We start from the raw sequence: 14,541 nt of genomic DNA on the forward strand, positions 1-14,541 counted from the left end.
AACAGGTTAAGTGTATGTGTGTGAGAGAGAGGGTGGAGGAGGAGAGGAGGAATCGGGAGATGAGGAGTTATTGTCTCCTCTTATTCTGTATAGAAAGTATATCAGATGACGTTCTCCCCAGGAACCTCAGCTGAACTCTGGTGATGAAGGTATTAAGGGGATTAAGGTATTAAGGGGCAGCGTCAGGTCTTCCCACAGAACCTCCCTGCCCCCAGCTAGGCCCCAAGGACCCAAGAATCAGCCAAAAGAATGTAAGGAGATCTCATCCTGTTTGCAATCCCCTTTGTAACTTGCTCCTGGGGAAAACAAGACACAATGCTAGCTCATTCCCAGGCCCCTGAGGCATGATCACTCGTGTTCCGGGGAGAGCTTAAGAAATCACAGTGGCCAGACAGCCCAGCCTCTCTATCTCCCAGGCAGGACCAATGGGGCAGTAACCATCTGGGGAGGGCGGGGGGGAATGAAATGTCAGAGAACATTTCTCAATCTGACAGTGTGAGAAATACTTATGTATCTTAGAGTTTGGAAAGCCCTTTTTTCAGTTAATCCTTAAAACAACCTTGTGAGTTAGGCATTAGATAACCTTTTGTCAAACAGTCATAGGTTTCGTTTTACCTAAATCCTTCAAACTTCAGTTTCATTTCCTCTGCAAAGTTAGAGGCTTGTCCTTGGTTAAATTCCATGACCACTCTGGGCAGAAATAATCCTTTTTATGCCGAATTTTACTTGGGCCCGGTGTATCTGCCCTACACGAGCACAGAAACTCCCTGCCCTGCTGCAGGGCCCTCCTTGGCCTCCTTCCTCACCGCCCCTCTGTTTCCTGCCTCCCCTCCAGTGATCTCAGCGTCTCATGGCAGCACTCATCAGCTCTGCCCTCTCTCCTCCCAGTTGTCCCAGGGCTGCTGCTCCCCTCTGGGATGACACCCCGATAGGCACCCACCTCCCTTCCAATGCCATCACCTAGCCCATCTGACCCCACCAGGTGACAGCACATCTAGCTACCTCCCTGAGCCAACAGGGCATTCCTCCAAAGGCTGGTCAACCTTCCCTTGTCAGCCTTGGTGACTCACGTCACCTTTGTTTTCCTTTAGGCTCAGTGGAGCAAACAGATCCAGAAGGTGCAGGGAACCCTGTGGGTTGTTTATGAGCAGTCAGGGCCATTAGGAAAAGCTCCTTTGGCCTGTGGCCTACTTCAGACCCAGGGGCCCCCTCAGGACGGGCATTCTCCCAGTGTCTTCTGCATGGGGGTGCTGGAGTCCTATTGGGCTAAATAGGCTTTGTAGATTGGCCCTGAAGCCTAGCCATGATATGACATTATTCCTGCAGGGGAAAAAACGTGCCCTAAGTTCCCACATATGTTCATCACAGCACTACTCACAATAGCAAAGACATGGAATCAACCCAATGCCCATCAATGGTAGACTGGATAAAGAAAATGTGGTACATATACACCATGAAATACTGTGCAGCCATAAACAGGAATGAGGTCATGTCCTTTGCAGGGACATAAATGGAGCTGGAAGTCATTATCTTCAGCAAACTAACGTAGGAACAGAAAACCAAACATTGCATGTTCTCACTTACAAGTGGGAGCTGGACAATGAGAACACACGGACACAGGGAGGGGAACATACTTAGTGGGGCCTGTCAGGGGATGGTGGCGGTGGGGGAGTATTAGGGAAAAGAGCTAAAGCATGCTGGGATTAATACCTAGGTGATGGGTTGTTAGGTGCAGTAGACCACCATGACACACGTTTACCTATATAAAAACCTGCGCATCTTGCATACGTATCCTGGAACTTAAAAAACAAACAAATTTTTTTTTAAAAAAAGAAACAATAGAGAATTTTTTAAAAATGTGCCCTAAGTTCCAAACAACTGGCTTACAAAAGAGCCCTTGTCGTGTGGCCCCAGTGGCTTCCTCATTATCAATATCCCCAACTTCTGGGGGTGAGATCTTGAGACCCAAGGGTCTCTAAAACGGGTAGGATTCAGAGCAACAGTTTACTGACCCATCTTCTCTTGAACCTCCTTTGCCCCAAAGGTGAAGGGTGGAGGCAAGAGAGGGAACTGTTGGGCACTGATTATATTCCAGGTGTTAAATGCTTATGTTAAGTATTTCATTGATTCTCACAGCAGCCTGAAAGGTAAGTATTATTACCTCCATTTAGAGCAGAGGAAAATGAGTCTCAGAAATGAAGTAATTTGCCCAAGATTTGTTAGCCAGTCACTGCCCCCCACAGGTCTGCCCACCCCCAAAGCCATGCTTTTTCCTGCACATGCCTGGAGGGGGTGGGATGGGCATCATGCTGGGCCCTGAGCTTCCTGAGACCTCTTGTTTCAGGAGAGCCGGATCTATGCTGTGGCCACATCGGGCATGCGGCTCTCAGATGTGTCTCCCAGAAGTAATACTGCATGCTGCGGTGAGTTCCAAGTGAGGCTTGGAGGCACCAAACACCCAAGGTGGGCAGGGTGGGCAAGCGGGGAGGAGAAGACTCCAAGCAACACCCAGGGCCAGGGTTGGCTGGCCTACCCTGTTCCCCTCCCCAGCAGGTGAAGTTCAGGTGAAATCACAGCAAGTCCCACCTAGGAGGGAAAGGGAAGTCGTACAGGTTCAGCCCATCACAGGAAAGTAGCCAGTCACAGAGCTGGAAGGGATCTGAGAGGGGGGCCTCCAGCCCAGCCTCCCACCTGCACAGGCTTCCCTTCTGCAGTGCCAGGGCCGTGGGTGGGAGGAGCCACAAGTGTCCTGATTTACATGAACCCCACTCACTGGCTCCTCTCCAGCCAGCCACCAAATCTCCACAACGAGGGCTGTGGGGTGGTCCCATAGCCGTATGATTTGTAACTCACATCTGCAACAGTGGAACACTGTGCAAGCCTCATGGAGGAGAAAATGGTTAAAGGTAAGGCTTTTGGATTCTTTTGTGAGGGATCCTTTACCACATGGAGATCATGGTCCCCAAAGGGAGTCAAGGGGAGAAGATGAACAGGGCCCTGGCCCCCCTCTTGAGATCTGTCACTGGCCTGCTCCTGGAGGGAATGCCATCTGCCCAGTTCTCTGCTTCCCCCACACCCCTTCCTGGGTTATGCCCTTGAGTAATCTCATTCTTCTCTTCCCTGCTCAGCTTCAAGCCCTCCTGCCCTTGTTTCCCCTGGGTCTTTCTCTGGCCTGGTCTACAAGAATGTCACTGTGCCTGTCTACACAGCACTGAAGGGGGTAAGAAACTGCTGCACAAAGAGGGGGTGTCTCATCAGGAAAGGCCCCTGGCCTCATCATCCAATGACTGGGGCGGGGCTCTAGGGCCAGGCTTCTGCACATGGTGACCCTGCCCAGGGAGCTCAGCCCAGCACGTGTCATTTTGTTTTATTGTTTATTAGGTTATTATAAAAATTCCACATTTACAAAAATGTGAATCAGTATGAACGTGGACAAGGTAAGAAGGTTAAGCTTATGCCCGCTTTACAGCTCTCCCCACCTTTTCTCATGTCTGCCCCACTCCTCAGGTCCCAGAGGGCAGTGGGGCTCCTTCTAGAATTACTGAGGTATATTCCAACTTATATTCCCGTAACGTCACTACATTTTAAAAACAAAAATCAGATAGAATTGCAATATTTTCATACACATTTTTGTCTCTGTTATTGGTTTTTGAATAATAGTAATACTTGATAAAATTTTTTATAGAAGAATAAAAAACCAAAAGTGAAATTTCCTCTCACATCGCTTTTCCCTAATTCCTAAGCCCAGAGGAAGCTATCATGAATGGTTTAGTGTTTATTCAGTAAGGCCTTCTGATGCATTTATAAATATGCAGCACACTCTCACTGTCTCCTGTGTGCACACAAAAGGTGCTCATATACATGTCATTCTATGCCTTGCTTGTTCCCCTAACCACGTGAATAACCACGTGTCAGGTCATCCTTCCCTACCTCCTCCTTTTTATTTTTCCAAGACGGAGTCTGGCTCTGTCGCCAGGCTGGAGTGCAGTGGTGCAACCTTGGCTCACTGCAGCTTCCACCTCCTGGGTTCAAGCGATTCTCCTGCCTCAGCCTCCTGAATAGCTGGAACTACAGGCGCGCACCACCATGCCCAGCTAATTTTTGTATTTTTAGTAGAGACGGGGTTTCACCATGTTGGCCAGGATGGTCTTGATCTCTTGACCTTGTGAGCCGCCTGCCTCAGCCTCCCAAAGTGCTGGGATTACAGGCATGAGCCACCATGCCTGGCCCCTACCTCCTCCTTCTATAGGTGTCCAGTACCCTTGGTATCGAAGCACCATAACTATTAATACCTAAAGCTTTCCTCCAATAATAATTTAGGCTGTGTCCCTGTTTTTCTCTAAAATGAATGTTGCCATGAACATCACTGTGCACATATATCTTTGTGAACTTATATCTACATGTGTCTGTAGGACAGAGTTCTAGAGGTGGGATTTCTGGGCAAATTATATACATGTTTTAATTTTTGACAGGTACTGCCAAATTACCTTCTAAAAATGCCTTACACACTAGAGTTTTTTCCCCCATCTTCTCCCCATACTCTCACCAACACTGAGATAGTCAGTCACTTTAAATGTTTGCCAATGGAGATGCAATCATTGATTGTTGCGACGTCCCCACACATTTTTAAAGCTCGCATGGCACACTTAGTCTGTGGTGTAGCTTTCTGGCCCCCTAGTGGCAAGGAGCGAGGGTCACAGTGGGCAGGCATTCAGTCGTGATGGGCAGCTGCTTTGGGGACCACAGAAGATGGTGTGTGGGAAGGGAGGCCTGAGAAGCATGGAGGTCATGACACAGGAGTGAGGCCAGGAGGGACCTTACACTGGACAGTTGTCTGTTCAGAGTCCCGGCTGGGGGTTGGCCACACCATGGGCACTTGGACCAGGAGTGCAAGCTGCAGGGTTGGGAGAGGACTGTTTTGCAGCCTGAGCTGCAGTGAGGGAGGGGCCTGTCTTGCAGAGAGCCACACAGATCAGCAACATGCCCTTTATGGACGAGTCCTCTGGGTCTGACGATGACTGCAGCTCTCAGGCGAGTTTCCGAATCTCGGTCCCCTCCTCTGAGTCCAGGAAGACCAGCGGACTAGGCAGCCCCCGGGCCATCAAGAGAGGTACAGAGAAGGGGAGCAGGGGCAGGGTGCAGCAGCAAGGAGCCCCTCACCTCTTCCCATGGGCACTTGAACATGGGGGTCCCCACTTGATCTGAGCTCGTGACCCCCCAGCAGCTCCACCCCCAGCCCCAGAGACCGGGTCCCGGGTGGGTGGTCAAGGCTCAGCAGCTCCTGGGCTGCGTGAGTCGGGGAGGTGTGGGACCCGGGCCTTGACTCCTCCTCCCTCGGCAAGGCGTCTCCATGTCCTCACTGAGCTCCGAGGGTGACTACGCCATCCCCCCGGACGCCTGCTCACTGGACAGTGACTACTCAGAGCCAGAGCACAAACTGCAGCGCACCTCATCCTACTCCACCGACGGGCTGGGCCTGGGCGGGGTGAGCCGGGAAACGGGCGGGGGCAGGGTGGAAGCAGAATGTCAGCAGAGGCTGCTGGGGCCCTCAGCACAAGACATAGGCAGTAGCTGCCTGAAGTGAGGGGTCCCTAGAGCTGGGGGATGGGGGCAGGGGGCGTGGGCTGGGGGGGTGTACAGTTATGGAGTCAGACACACAGACCCCACAAGGAAGGAAGGAGGGAGCCCAGAGAGCTCCTGGAATACCAGCAATGGCCAGTTAGTGAGAGCCTACTGTGGCCCACCAGGCCCCATGAAGAGTTTTCCATATATGACTTTGTTTTATCACCTGGAATACTAACGCAAGCTAACACTTATTGAACTCTTAGAGGGCACCAGGCACTGTGCTCAGTTTCCAGGCATTGTCTCATTTGTCCTGACAATCCTCTTGGGGTCATTAGCCCATCTTATGGATGAGAAGCCTGAGGCTCCAAGCTGTGCCACTACATGCCAGGGCTAGCATCCACTCCCGATGTAATTCCGCATCCCTCGCCCCACACCTCTCTGCTGCCCCATCATCTCCCTGGCTCCATGACCCTCCAGTCCTGCCTGGCTGATGTGTCCAGGTTGCCCAGACCTGCCTTGCCCTCTCCCTGCTCTGTGCTGCCTGGAATGGTCTTCTTCCTCCTCTCAGTCTTTGAGGGAGAGGCTGAACTATCCTAACAAGGCCAGCTCAGGGCCGGCTCTCTCCTGACGCTCTCCCTGGCCAGGCTCTCCCTCTAGCAGCCCCTGCTCTGCTACCTTCTCATAGTGAGGTCTTCCCCAGCTAGCATGGGAGCCCTTCCTTGGCAGGACCACCCATGTTTTATTTAGTCCTCTCTGAACCATAGCAGGGCATGGTACTCTGAAAATACACTGAGTAGGTACTCAATAATTTTGTATTTAATTGATGACCGAGTAGTGAGGCAGCTGGACCACTTGGACCTGTGTGATGTCTAGGAGCCCTGAGTGATTTACCCGTTCTTCATCTACACCCTTCCACCCCTCAGGAGTCACTGGAGAAGTCGGGCTACCTGCTGAAAATGGGGAGCCAGGTGAAGACGTGGAAGAGGCGCTGGTTTGTCCTGAGACAGGGACAGATTATGTACTACAAGTCCCCGGTGAGAGTCTCCCCGCCCAGCACTGCAGTCAAAAGGTCTCCACATCACACCCTGGAATATGTCAGATGGGACGGAGGAGGGGGAATGTGGCCCAAGGCCAGAGGGCAAAGGTCTGGCAGGTGGGGAGAGGCTTTGAGCCACACTTGGGGACCTAAGCCTGGCCATGAGTTTCAGAATGAAATAGGTTCTCAGAAGGACCCATGTTCCTGATTAAGGGTCCATTTAGCTATAACCAGAATCTAGAATAAGTCACCCATCATAACACAGCCAGAATGCTGGGAATCATGTTTCCCTCGGCTTATGACGTGGAGGAAGATCTGAGGGTAAATGAGGTGCTCTGGAAAGGCTCCACATTCAGTGGCTCTCCTCCCCAATACTTTCTTTACAGAGTGATGTCATCCGGAAACCTCAAGGCCAAGTGGATCTGAACTCCCGCTGCCAAATTGTTCGAGGGGAGGGTTCACAGACGTTTCAGGTGAGCACGCTCCTGGCTGCTAGTATTTTAAACAGAAGAGGTGCTGGGTTTGGATATGGCCATGAGTGAGACAAAGATGGGGCCAAATGAGCATGAATGAAAGACTTCAGATCAACATTTGGACGTGATCCTAACTTGTGAGTACAAGAAAGGAAGATGAGACAGAATATGAGAGATGGAGTGAAGGAAGGAGAGACAGGGAGGAAAAGATGAGGAGGAAAAGAAAGGAGGGAGCACTAGGGCAGGCAGAAGGCCAGCCCCTTGGGTTCAGGGACAGGTGCCACCTCGGAGCCAGGTCCTGGTTACTCCATTCTCCCAGCGTGCTGCCCCACCCCCACATCTCGCCCTCCACAGCTCATCTCTGAGAAGAAAACCTACTACCTGACGGCCGATTCACCCAGCCTGCTGGAGGAGTGGATCCGAGTACTCCAGAGCCTGCTGAAGGTGCAGGCCACCGGGCCTCCAGCTCTGCTTCGGGGTGGCACCAAGCCCACCGTGAAGGGCTGGCTGACCAAGGTACAGGGTGGGGCTGATAGGGCAGGAACATGTGCCTCCTGCGAATCAGGGGAGCCAGGATTGGGGTGCCGAGGGTGGTGGGTTCCCCCTTATACGGGGCTCCTTTCTCTGGGAGCCTCCTCACAGTGACTCGCTGGCCAGCCCTCAAATGTGGTCTGGCCACACAAGGTGATGGCGAGTGATTCCCCGGAAACAAATCAGGGTTGTTGGAACAACTATTCTCAAGAAAGAGAAGGGAAGGGACTATCTTGTATCCATTTTGAGGTCATTAAGGGCTGTCACCCACCCCCACCTTATACCTGCCTCAGTGTTAATAGTGGGAGGAAGAGACCTGGGCGAGGTAGGTATGGCTCCTTAAAGACTTAAAGTATCCCAGGCCTGCCCTAAAGACATTTTTGTTAGGGCTCTTCTGGTTGAAAAGAGCAGAGAAGCAGTTGTTAAACCCAAGAAAATGGAAGTTAACAAGGAAGTACATTAGCTAGACCAGAACACCAGCAGGAACCAAAGCGACTTGCACTCAGCAAGCTCAGGGCTGGCAGGCTCGCTGTGTGCCTCTGCTTCTCGTTCAATCTGTTTATGTCATTCTCCTTCGCCCGTGTGCAGCTTCTGTTCCTTCATGATGCATGGTTGCCCAAGGGCTTCAGCCTGCTGTTTTCCCTCCCTCCCTCCCGGCACCCTGACAACTGTGGCTTCTGCCACCTAGCAAGTTCTTCCCATTTTCATATGCCTGGAGGGGACATCTGATTGGCCTGGCTAATCGTTTCATGGCAGGTCATAGGTCACTGAATAGCCCATGATGGCTGGGGTGCCGCAGGGTGTCATGGCACCCTCACTGTGAAAGGGGTGGTTCCATTAGTAGGGAGCCCAAATGGCATCTCCATCTCTCCCATAGGTCAAATCTGTCTCCCTGTGGCTTCTATTTGCCAGTCCTGGATTTACTTCTAGAGTTACCTAGTTCTCATAATGCCAGTTCATTTCTGTCTTACAGGTAAAGCATGGCCACTCCAAGGTGGTCTGGTGCGCTCTTGTTGGGAAAACCTTCTACTACTATCGGAGCCATGAGGACAAGGTACTTCTCAGCCTCCTCACAATACCCACTCTCCTGCTTCCCCCGAAGCACATGACTGCCACTCCATGTCCTGATGAAAGTCCCTACCCCACGTAACCCCACAATAAATACAAAATCAGTTGGCTGGATCCCTCCAGAGTGGGAGATTCTGCCTGTCTGGGTCTCTGGTGCTTCTCCAAGCAAGCCTCATTCTGCTGCCAGCCTGGCTGGGATGCTATAGTTTCCACCTCCCCATCCTGTCATCGGTCCATATCCACGATTCCCAGCTTCACGGAGCCTATGTATTCAGAGAGAGGAGACTCCCTCGTCCCCCACTGGCTCTCCCATTCATGGAAGACTGCTGTCCACAGCGACCCCTGGGCTGCCTGCCTGTGCGGGATGCGCGCATAGAGGAAGTAGATCGATCCTGTGACTCAGACGAGGACTATGAGGCTGGAGGAACCAGACGGTTGCTTTCCTCCCACTGCACCCTGGTGATCCACCCCACAGAGCACAGCCCCACCTACCTCCTCATTGGCACCAAGCATGAAAAGGTAAGGAAGAGGGCTGGGCCTCCAGGGCCAAGCTTGGACCTGTGATTCCGATCTTCCCTTCTCTCTTTCTCCTGAGCTTCCCAAAATTCAAATTTATTTCCTTTTGGACACTTTGGCAACTAATATTCTCTGAATGGGAATATTCCTGTATACTGAATTTATTCCCAGTGACCAACATTGCTTCACTGAGGTCATGTAATAGCATCGCAAATTTGGAAACTTGGGTTCATGTTCACCTGATCCTCAGTCTTTCCAGGTAGCCCTGACTCATGCCAACCAAACTAGCTGAACCCCACATGGGCTTGGCCCCTTCAAGGAGTCCTCCTTGGAGCTCTTGCCTCCACTCTTCCCACCCCGTCCCCATCCGATGGCTTTCCGCCCTCTTCCAGGATACGTGGCTCTACCACCTCACAGTGGCTGCAGGTGGCAGCAGTGCCAAGGTGGGCACTGCCTATGAGCAGCTCATTGGAAAACTGATGGATGGTGAAGGATATCCAGGTAAGGCAAGGGTGGCCACCACTGCTTGGGTTGGAGGGTAGTGGCTTGGTGACTATTGGTCAAGATCCCAAAGAAAGCAATGTTGTACCGTGAAGCTGTTTTTAAAACATCTAAGCCACAGAGGGGAAGTTCCCATCTAAGCTCCAGGGCCCCTCTGTCTCCAGCTGAGATACTAAGGTGACCACTCTGCATCTGGGGGAGTTTATCTGGGAAGCAGGCTTTCCAGGGACCTGGGTAAATGTTTTACTTGGATCAAGCTGCCCCGTTGCTGGCTGGGCAGAGGGCTGAGGAAAGAAGGTAGCTAGTTAATCTATAGTTAAGAGTTTGTAAATCAACAAGTGAAGCCTAATTGGGATCGGACTAACCTGTTTGGAGTCTTTCTTTTGCTACTGATTATCAGGGCCCTGAGGAACTAATTAATGGCATATACCACACACACCCCTTTACTACTGCTCTGAGGCTTGTTTGTTTCTGACCAATTCATATGCCCCTCCATCCAGACTTGACACAGTAAGAAAGAGGCCTCCCCTGCACACATCCACCTGCACTCAGACACCCACAACCTTGCACACTCACCCCTACTGCCATTCCACGAGAAAGGCCATGCTTATATGAGGGTGCTCATTGCAGTGCCCACCTGTACACCCCACACTCTATGGATGATAAACCCAGCACAACCCAAGTGTCGCAGATAAACCACTATCTTCCCCATAAATTAAAGATGGCGGTGAGTGGGAGATGAGTCCCCTCTCAGTAGTAACTGCCCTTGCTCTCTGGTTCTGTGCTTTGGGCAGATTCACCGCTCTGGAGGCACCCCATGCTGTGCTACAGCAAAGACGGCCTATACGCCTCCCTCACCACCCTGCCCTCTGAGGCCTTGCAGACGGAGGCCCTCAAGCTCTTCAAGGTAAATTGGGGTGGCGGCCAGGCCCACCGCTGGGATACTTGCAATACTTGGGTGGAGAAGACCTGTGCAGTTGGGGACAATCCACAGAGGGATCTGGAGAGGAAGGGAAGGAAACTTCCCAGGGTCCCTATCACTTCCTGGATGGCAGGAATGTAATCCTGTCACTGGGAGGGAAACAGCTCTGGAACGTCATGCACAAGTCCTTGGGAAATGCCAATGAAAACTCTCCCTGGAGGAGCTCCCCTCCTCCTGTAGTTAAGCAGAAAAGGCGAGGTTTATGTTGCTTCTGGACTGAGAGATTCGGACCTATTTTAGCATGTCCTTTGTGAATGTCTGAGTTTTCTGTTTTTGTTTTTGTTTTTTTTAATGAATTTGTCTTGTTCATGTAATGTAATGAGAACATTTTAAAAAGGAAAGCTTCTATCCCAAAGTAGCCCATAGCCCCTTTTAGTAAGCAGAGATGCCCTCCAACAGTAGCAGTGCTCCCTCTTAGAAAGGGCTGTCAGTAAACTTTAACCTCCATGGAGCCCTTGGAAAATGGCCAAGCCGTTGAGTTCTCTGAACCCAGGGGATGCTGGTCTGCCTGTGCTCACTGCTGTTCCCTCCCAGTCTTGCCAGCTCTTCATCAACGTGCCGGTGGAAGCTGCCTCGGTGGACTACCATGTGTCCCTGGCCCAGACCGCACTGCAGGTCTGCCTGGTTCACCCCGAGCTGCAGAGTGAGATCTACTGCCAACTCATGAAGCAGACCAGCTGCCGCCCACCTCAGAAGTACTCCCTCATGCAGGTAGGCATGCCAGGGGTGGAGCAGCTGACAGAAGCCATTGGCAAGGGCTGCCAGGTGGGAAAGGTGGGAGGAGGTGACTGGGCAGGTATACGGTGAGCCCAGCCAGCGGGCAGCCTCTGTGCTCCAAGCTGCATCAGTACGGCTGAGCTGTCTGTGCACAGATGGGTGATTGCATTCTGGACACAGCCTGACCAAGTTGGCCATCCCAGCACCCAGAGCAAGTTGGGGGCTCTGGTTTGGGGAGAGTGCTGAAGGCTCTGTAGCTCAGGGCTATGAGGACAGGTGGTGCTGTAGGCCCAGCACTCACCCCACGCTGTCTGTGTCCCTGGCAGTGCTGGCAGCTCCTCGCTCTGTGTGCTCCACTTTTCCTGCCTCAGCATCACTTCCTCTGGTATGTCAAGCAGCAGCTCCAACGCCATGCAGATCCCAGGTGAGTGAACCTGGCCGTTTCCTCTGCCACTTGAGCACTGCCAACTGCCGCATGAATAAGAGGGATGAGAGGAGTCTAGGGCAGACCAGATCACTCCTGTCCTCTGAAACCGCTCAGTGGTCGTGGAGACTTCACCCATTGCCGTGTGCACAAATGGGCATGTGGGGATCTGGGCATGCTTAAGCTTCTCTGCACGCCAATCCATGTATCCACGGATGTACTGTGGCAACTCTCACATGAAGCCACACTGCTCCCAAACTGTCCCCAAGTGCTATTCTGTTGTTATGTCCTCTGGGTTCTGGAAGAAAATATCCATGCCAGCAACCTGCTATATAAAGGTCCTGAATGACAAATTAATGTCCCAGACCAGAGTCTTCAGGGCTTTTCTCACAACCTGCCCCAGCTACAGTTTTGGTCCTGGCTGAGTCTAGATAGGGATCCGGGGTGCCAAAGTGGCAGAGATGAGCAGAGCCCATAATACTCCCCTCTTCCTTCTGTCTTTTTAGAAGTGAAACTGGCCAGTATGCCACCTACTGCCAGCGGGCAGTGGAGCGGACCCTGCGGACCGGGGAGCGGGAAGCCAGGCCGTCGCGCATGGAAGTGGTGTCCATCCTGCTGCGTAACCCCTTCCACCACTCCTTGCCCTTCAGCATCCCCGTGCACTTTACCAACGGGACTTACCAGGTGAGGAGCTGGGCGTGCTCTTTGCCCCGAGTCTTCTCACGTCACCATCCAGAGAATACCCCTGGGCCTTAGGCTCAGGCTTGGCAGATTGTTCACTGTTGCCCCAGAAGTAGATATTATGAACTCACTGCATGAACAGGGAAGCTGAGATGCTGACCAAGAAAGTGGCATAAGAAAGGGCCTCCAAAAGATTGTTGGTAAAGGAGGGACCCAGGTATGCCCAGTTCATTTACAGTGGATAAGCTCACATCCCTCATGCACTGGCCCTTTGTCTGTGAACACAGAAACCAACTTGCTTTGGCCTCTTGTATTTGCCCTTGCTCCTTTCCACCTGCTGTACCCAGACGCCTCCACCAGCCCTAGTGAGCTCCTCTCAGGAAGTTCACTCAGGGATGGAACCCTTCTCCCACCTCAGGTGGTTGGTTTTGACGGCTCTTCCACGGTTGATGAGTTCCTCCAGCGGCTGAACCAGGAGATAGGCATGAGAAAGCCATCCCACTCTGGCTTTGCCCTCTTCACGGACGATCCCTCGGGCAGGGACCTGGAGCACTGCCTGCAGGGAAGTGTCAAGGTGACAGCCTCCCACTAAGCCAGCTGAGCCCCTCCCTGCTCAGGAATATTGGTGGTGGGGAAAGAGCCCATCTGATGGGTGCCTGACTGTTTGGTAGCTCATTTGGTGCTGAGCCCAAGGTGCTGCCCTAGTCAGCATTTCTGTGCCATCCTAAAATGTACCTGGGCAGGGAGAAAAAAGCTGTTGTGTGCCCTTGTCTCTGGAGACAAGATCGCTACACACCTACTTCCCTCGAGTGGCTGTGCAGCGTCCAGAAGAAAAGCCTCTTGTTGGCTTGGTGTAGGGACAGTGAGGCCCCACGAAGCCACTGCCTACACGTGCCCACTCAGAGGCTCACAGCTGTGTGCTTGGACCCCCTGGATGTCAGATGGTACCCAGCACCTCACTTTTACCCTTTCTTTCAGGGCCTATGCCATGCTTATAGGTTGAACCACACTTTTAAAGAGGCAGGTCCTTATGGTGCCCCTATAAGTAAAGGCCGTTGAATGGGATTTAAGATCAATCTTGTATTGTGGTCTGGGATTACTGTCCTGGGGGATAAGTGTGAGAATGTGCTCTAGCACTTTGATGCATATTTGGCTCCAGTGTTTGCTTGTCTTTAACAGGACAAAGGCTTCTATGGTCTTTTAACATTGCCTGGAAAAACTATGCCACATACCTTCTTTGCCAATGTCTGGGCATCTGTGAGGCTTTGTTACATGGTAGCCCTCTGGGCATATTTGTTGAAGAGGAGAATAGCAGTCAGTGGAATGGAAATGGAGCTGGTGATCGAAGGCCATGGGGCTGCCTAGCCTCTGGGGAGGCCCCTCAGCTGGTGACACCAGCAGGGCAGATTTCTTGCTTTATTGCTCACCCTGTCTAGGGTTCCCTCTGTTTGTGAGGGAGCTGCTGCCACCTTGGGTCCAGGAAGCATGAAGTTCCGCAGGTCAGCCTCCTGGTGGGAGGACTTTTCCTTAGTTTTCTTTGCTCTTCTGCTCTGAGTCCAGCCCTGGCTGGACCTTGATCCCTTCTCTCCTTATCAGGAAATTTTCTGACTTTCTTCTTTTGCCTTTTCAAGATCTGTGATGCCATCTCCAAGTGGGAACAAGCCATGAAGGAGCTGCACCCCGGAAAGTCTGAGGGTGGGACACGCGTCGCGAAGCTGATGTACAAGAACAGGTCCTAAGCACTGCACGAGGGTGGGGCCAAACACAAGGGCTGCCACTGGGTGCCAGCTCATCGCCTCCTCGACTAGACAGCCTATCCAGACGGGGGGAGGGACCCACAGATATAACACTGCCTGGCAGTCACTAGCTGGGGTGCAGGCGGGCTCTGCTGCTGATACTCTGTGAAACCCTGGGCAGCTCAGGCCTTCTGTCAGCCTTCCCTGTACTGCGTGTGCGTGTGTGTATATGCACACACACGCACACACACACACACACACACACACAAACATCTGCCAAGAAAACAGACCAGACCACCCTGGGCAACATG

The 14,541-nt window shown here is 52.3% G+C and overlaps 1 protein-coding gene across 1 annotated transcript in view; it reads left to right on the forward strand.

Moving 5' to 3' along the window:
- Window positions 1-14,541, forward strand: part of PLEKHH1 (pleckstrin homology, MyTH4 and FERM domain containing H1) — a 56,407-nt gene that overhangs the window by 33,714 nt on the left and 8,152 nt on the right. Inside the window, 16 exon segments of the mRNA XM_034937121.3 lie at window positions 2,345-2,423; window positions 3,129-3,220; window positions 4,960-5,110; window positions 5,343-5,485; window positions 6,489-6,599; window positions 6,988-7,074; window positions 7,429-7,590; window positions 8,579-8,659; window positions 9,010-9,192; window positions 9,582-9,690; window positions 10,485-10,597; window positions 11,207-11,383; window positions 11,716-11,813; window positions 12,320-12,497; window positions 12,913-13,068; window positions 14,126-14,226. Coding sequence (XP_034793012.1) covers window positions 2,345-2,423; window positions 3,129-3,220; window positions 4,960-5,110; window positions 5,343-5,485; window positions 6,489-6,599; window positions 6,988-7,074; window positions 7,429-7,590; window positions 8,579-8,659; window positions 9,010-9,192; window positions 9,582-9,690; window positions 10,485-10,597; window positions 11,207-11,383; window positions 11,716-11,813; window positions 12,320-12,497; window positions 12,913-13,068; window positions 14,126-14,226 — 2,021 coding nt within the window.

The sequence above is a fragment of the Pan paniscus genome, chromosome 15 (assembly GCF_029289425.2).
Source record: "Pan paniscus chromosome 15, NHGRI_mPanPan1-v2.0_pri, whole genome shotgun sequence".
NCBI lineage: Eukaryota > Metazoa > Chordata > Mammalia > Primates > Hominidae > Pan > Pan paniscus.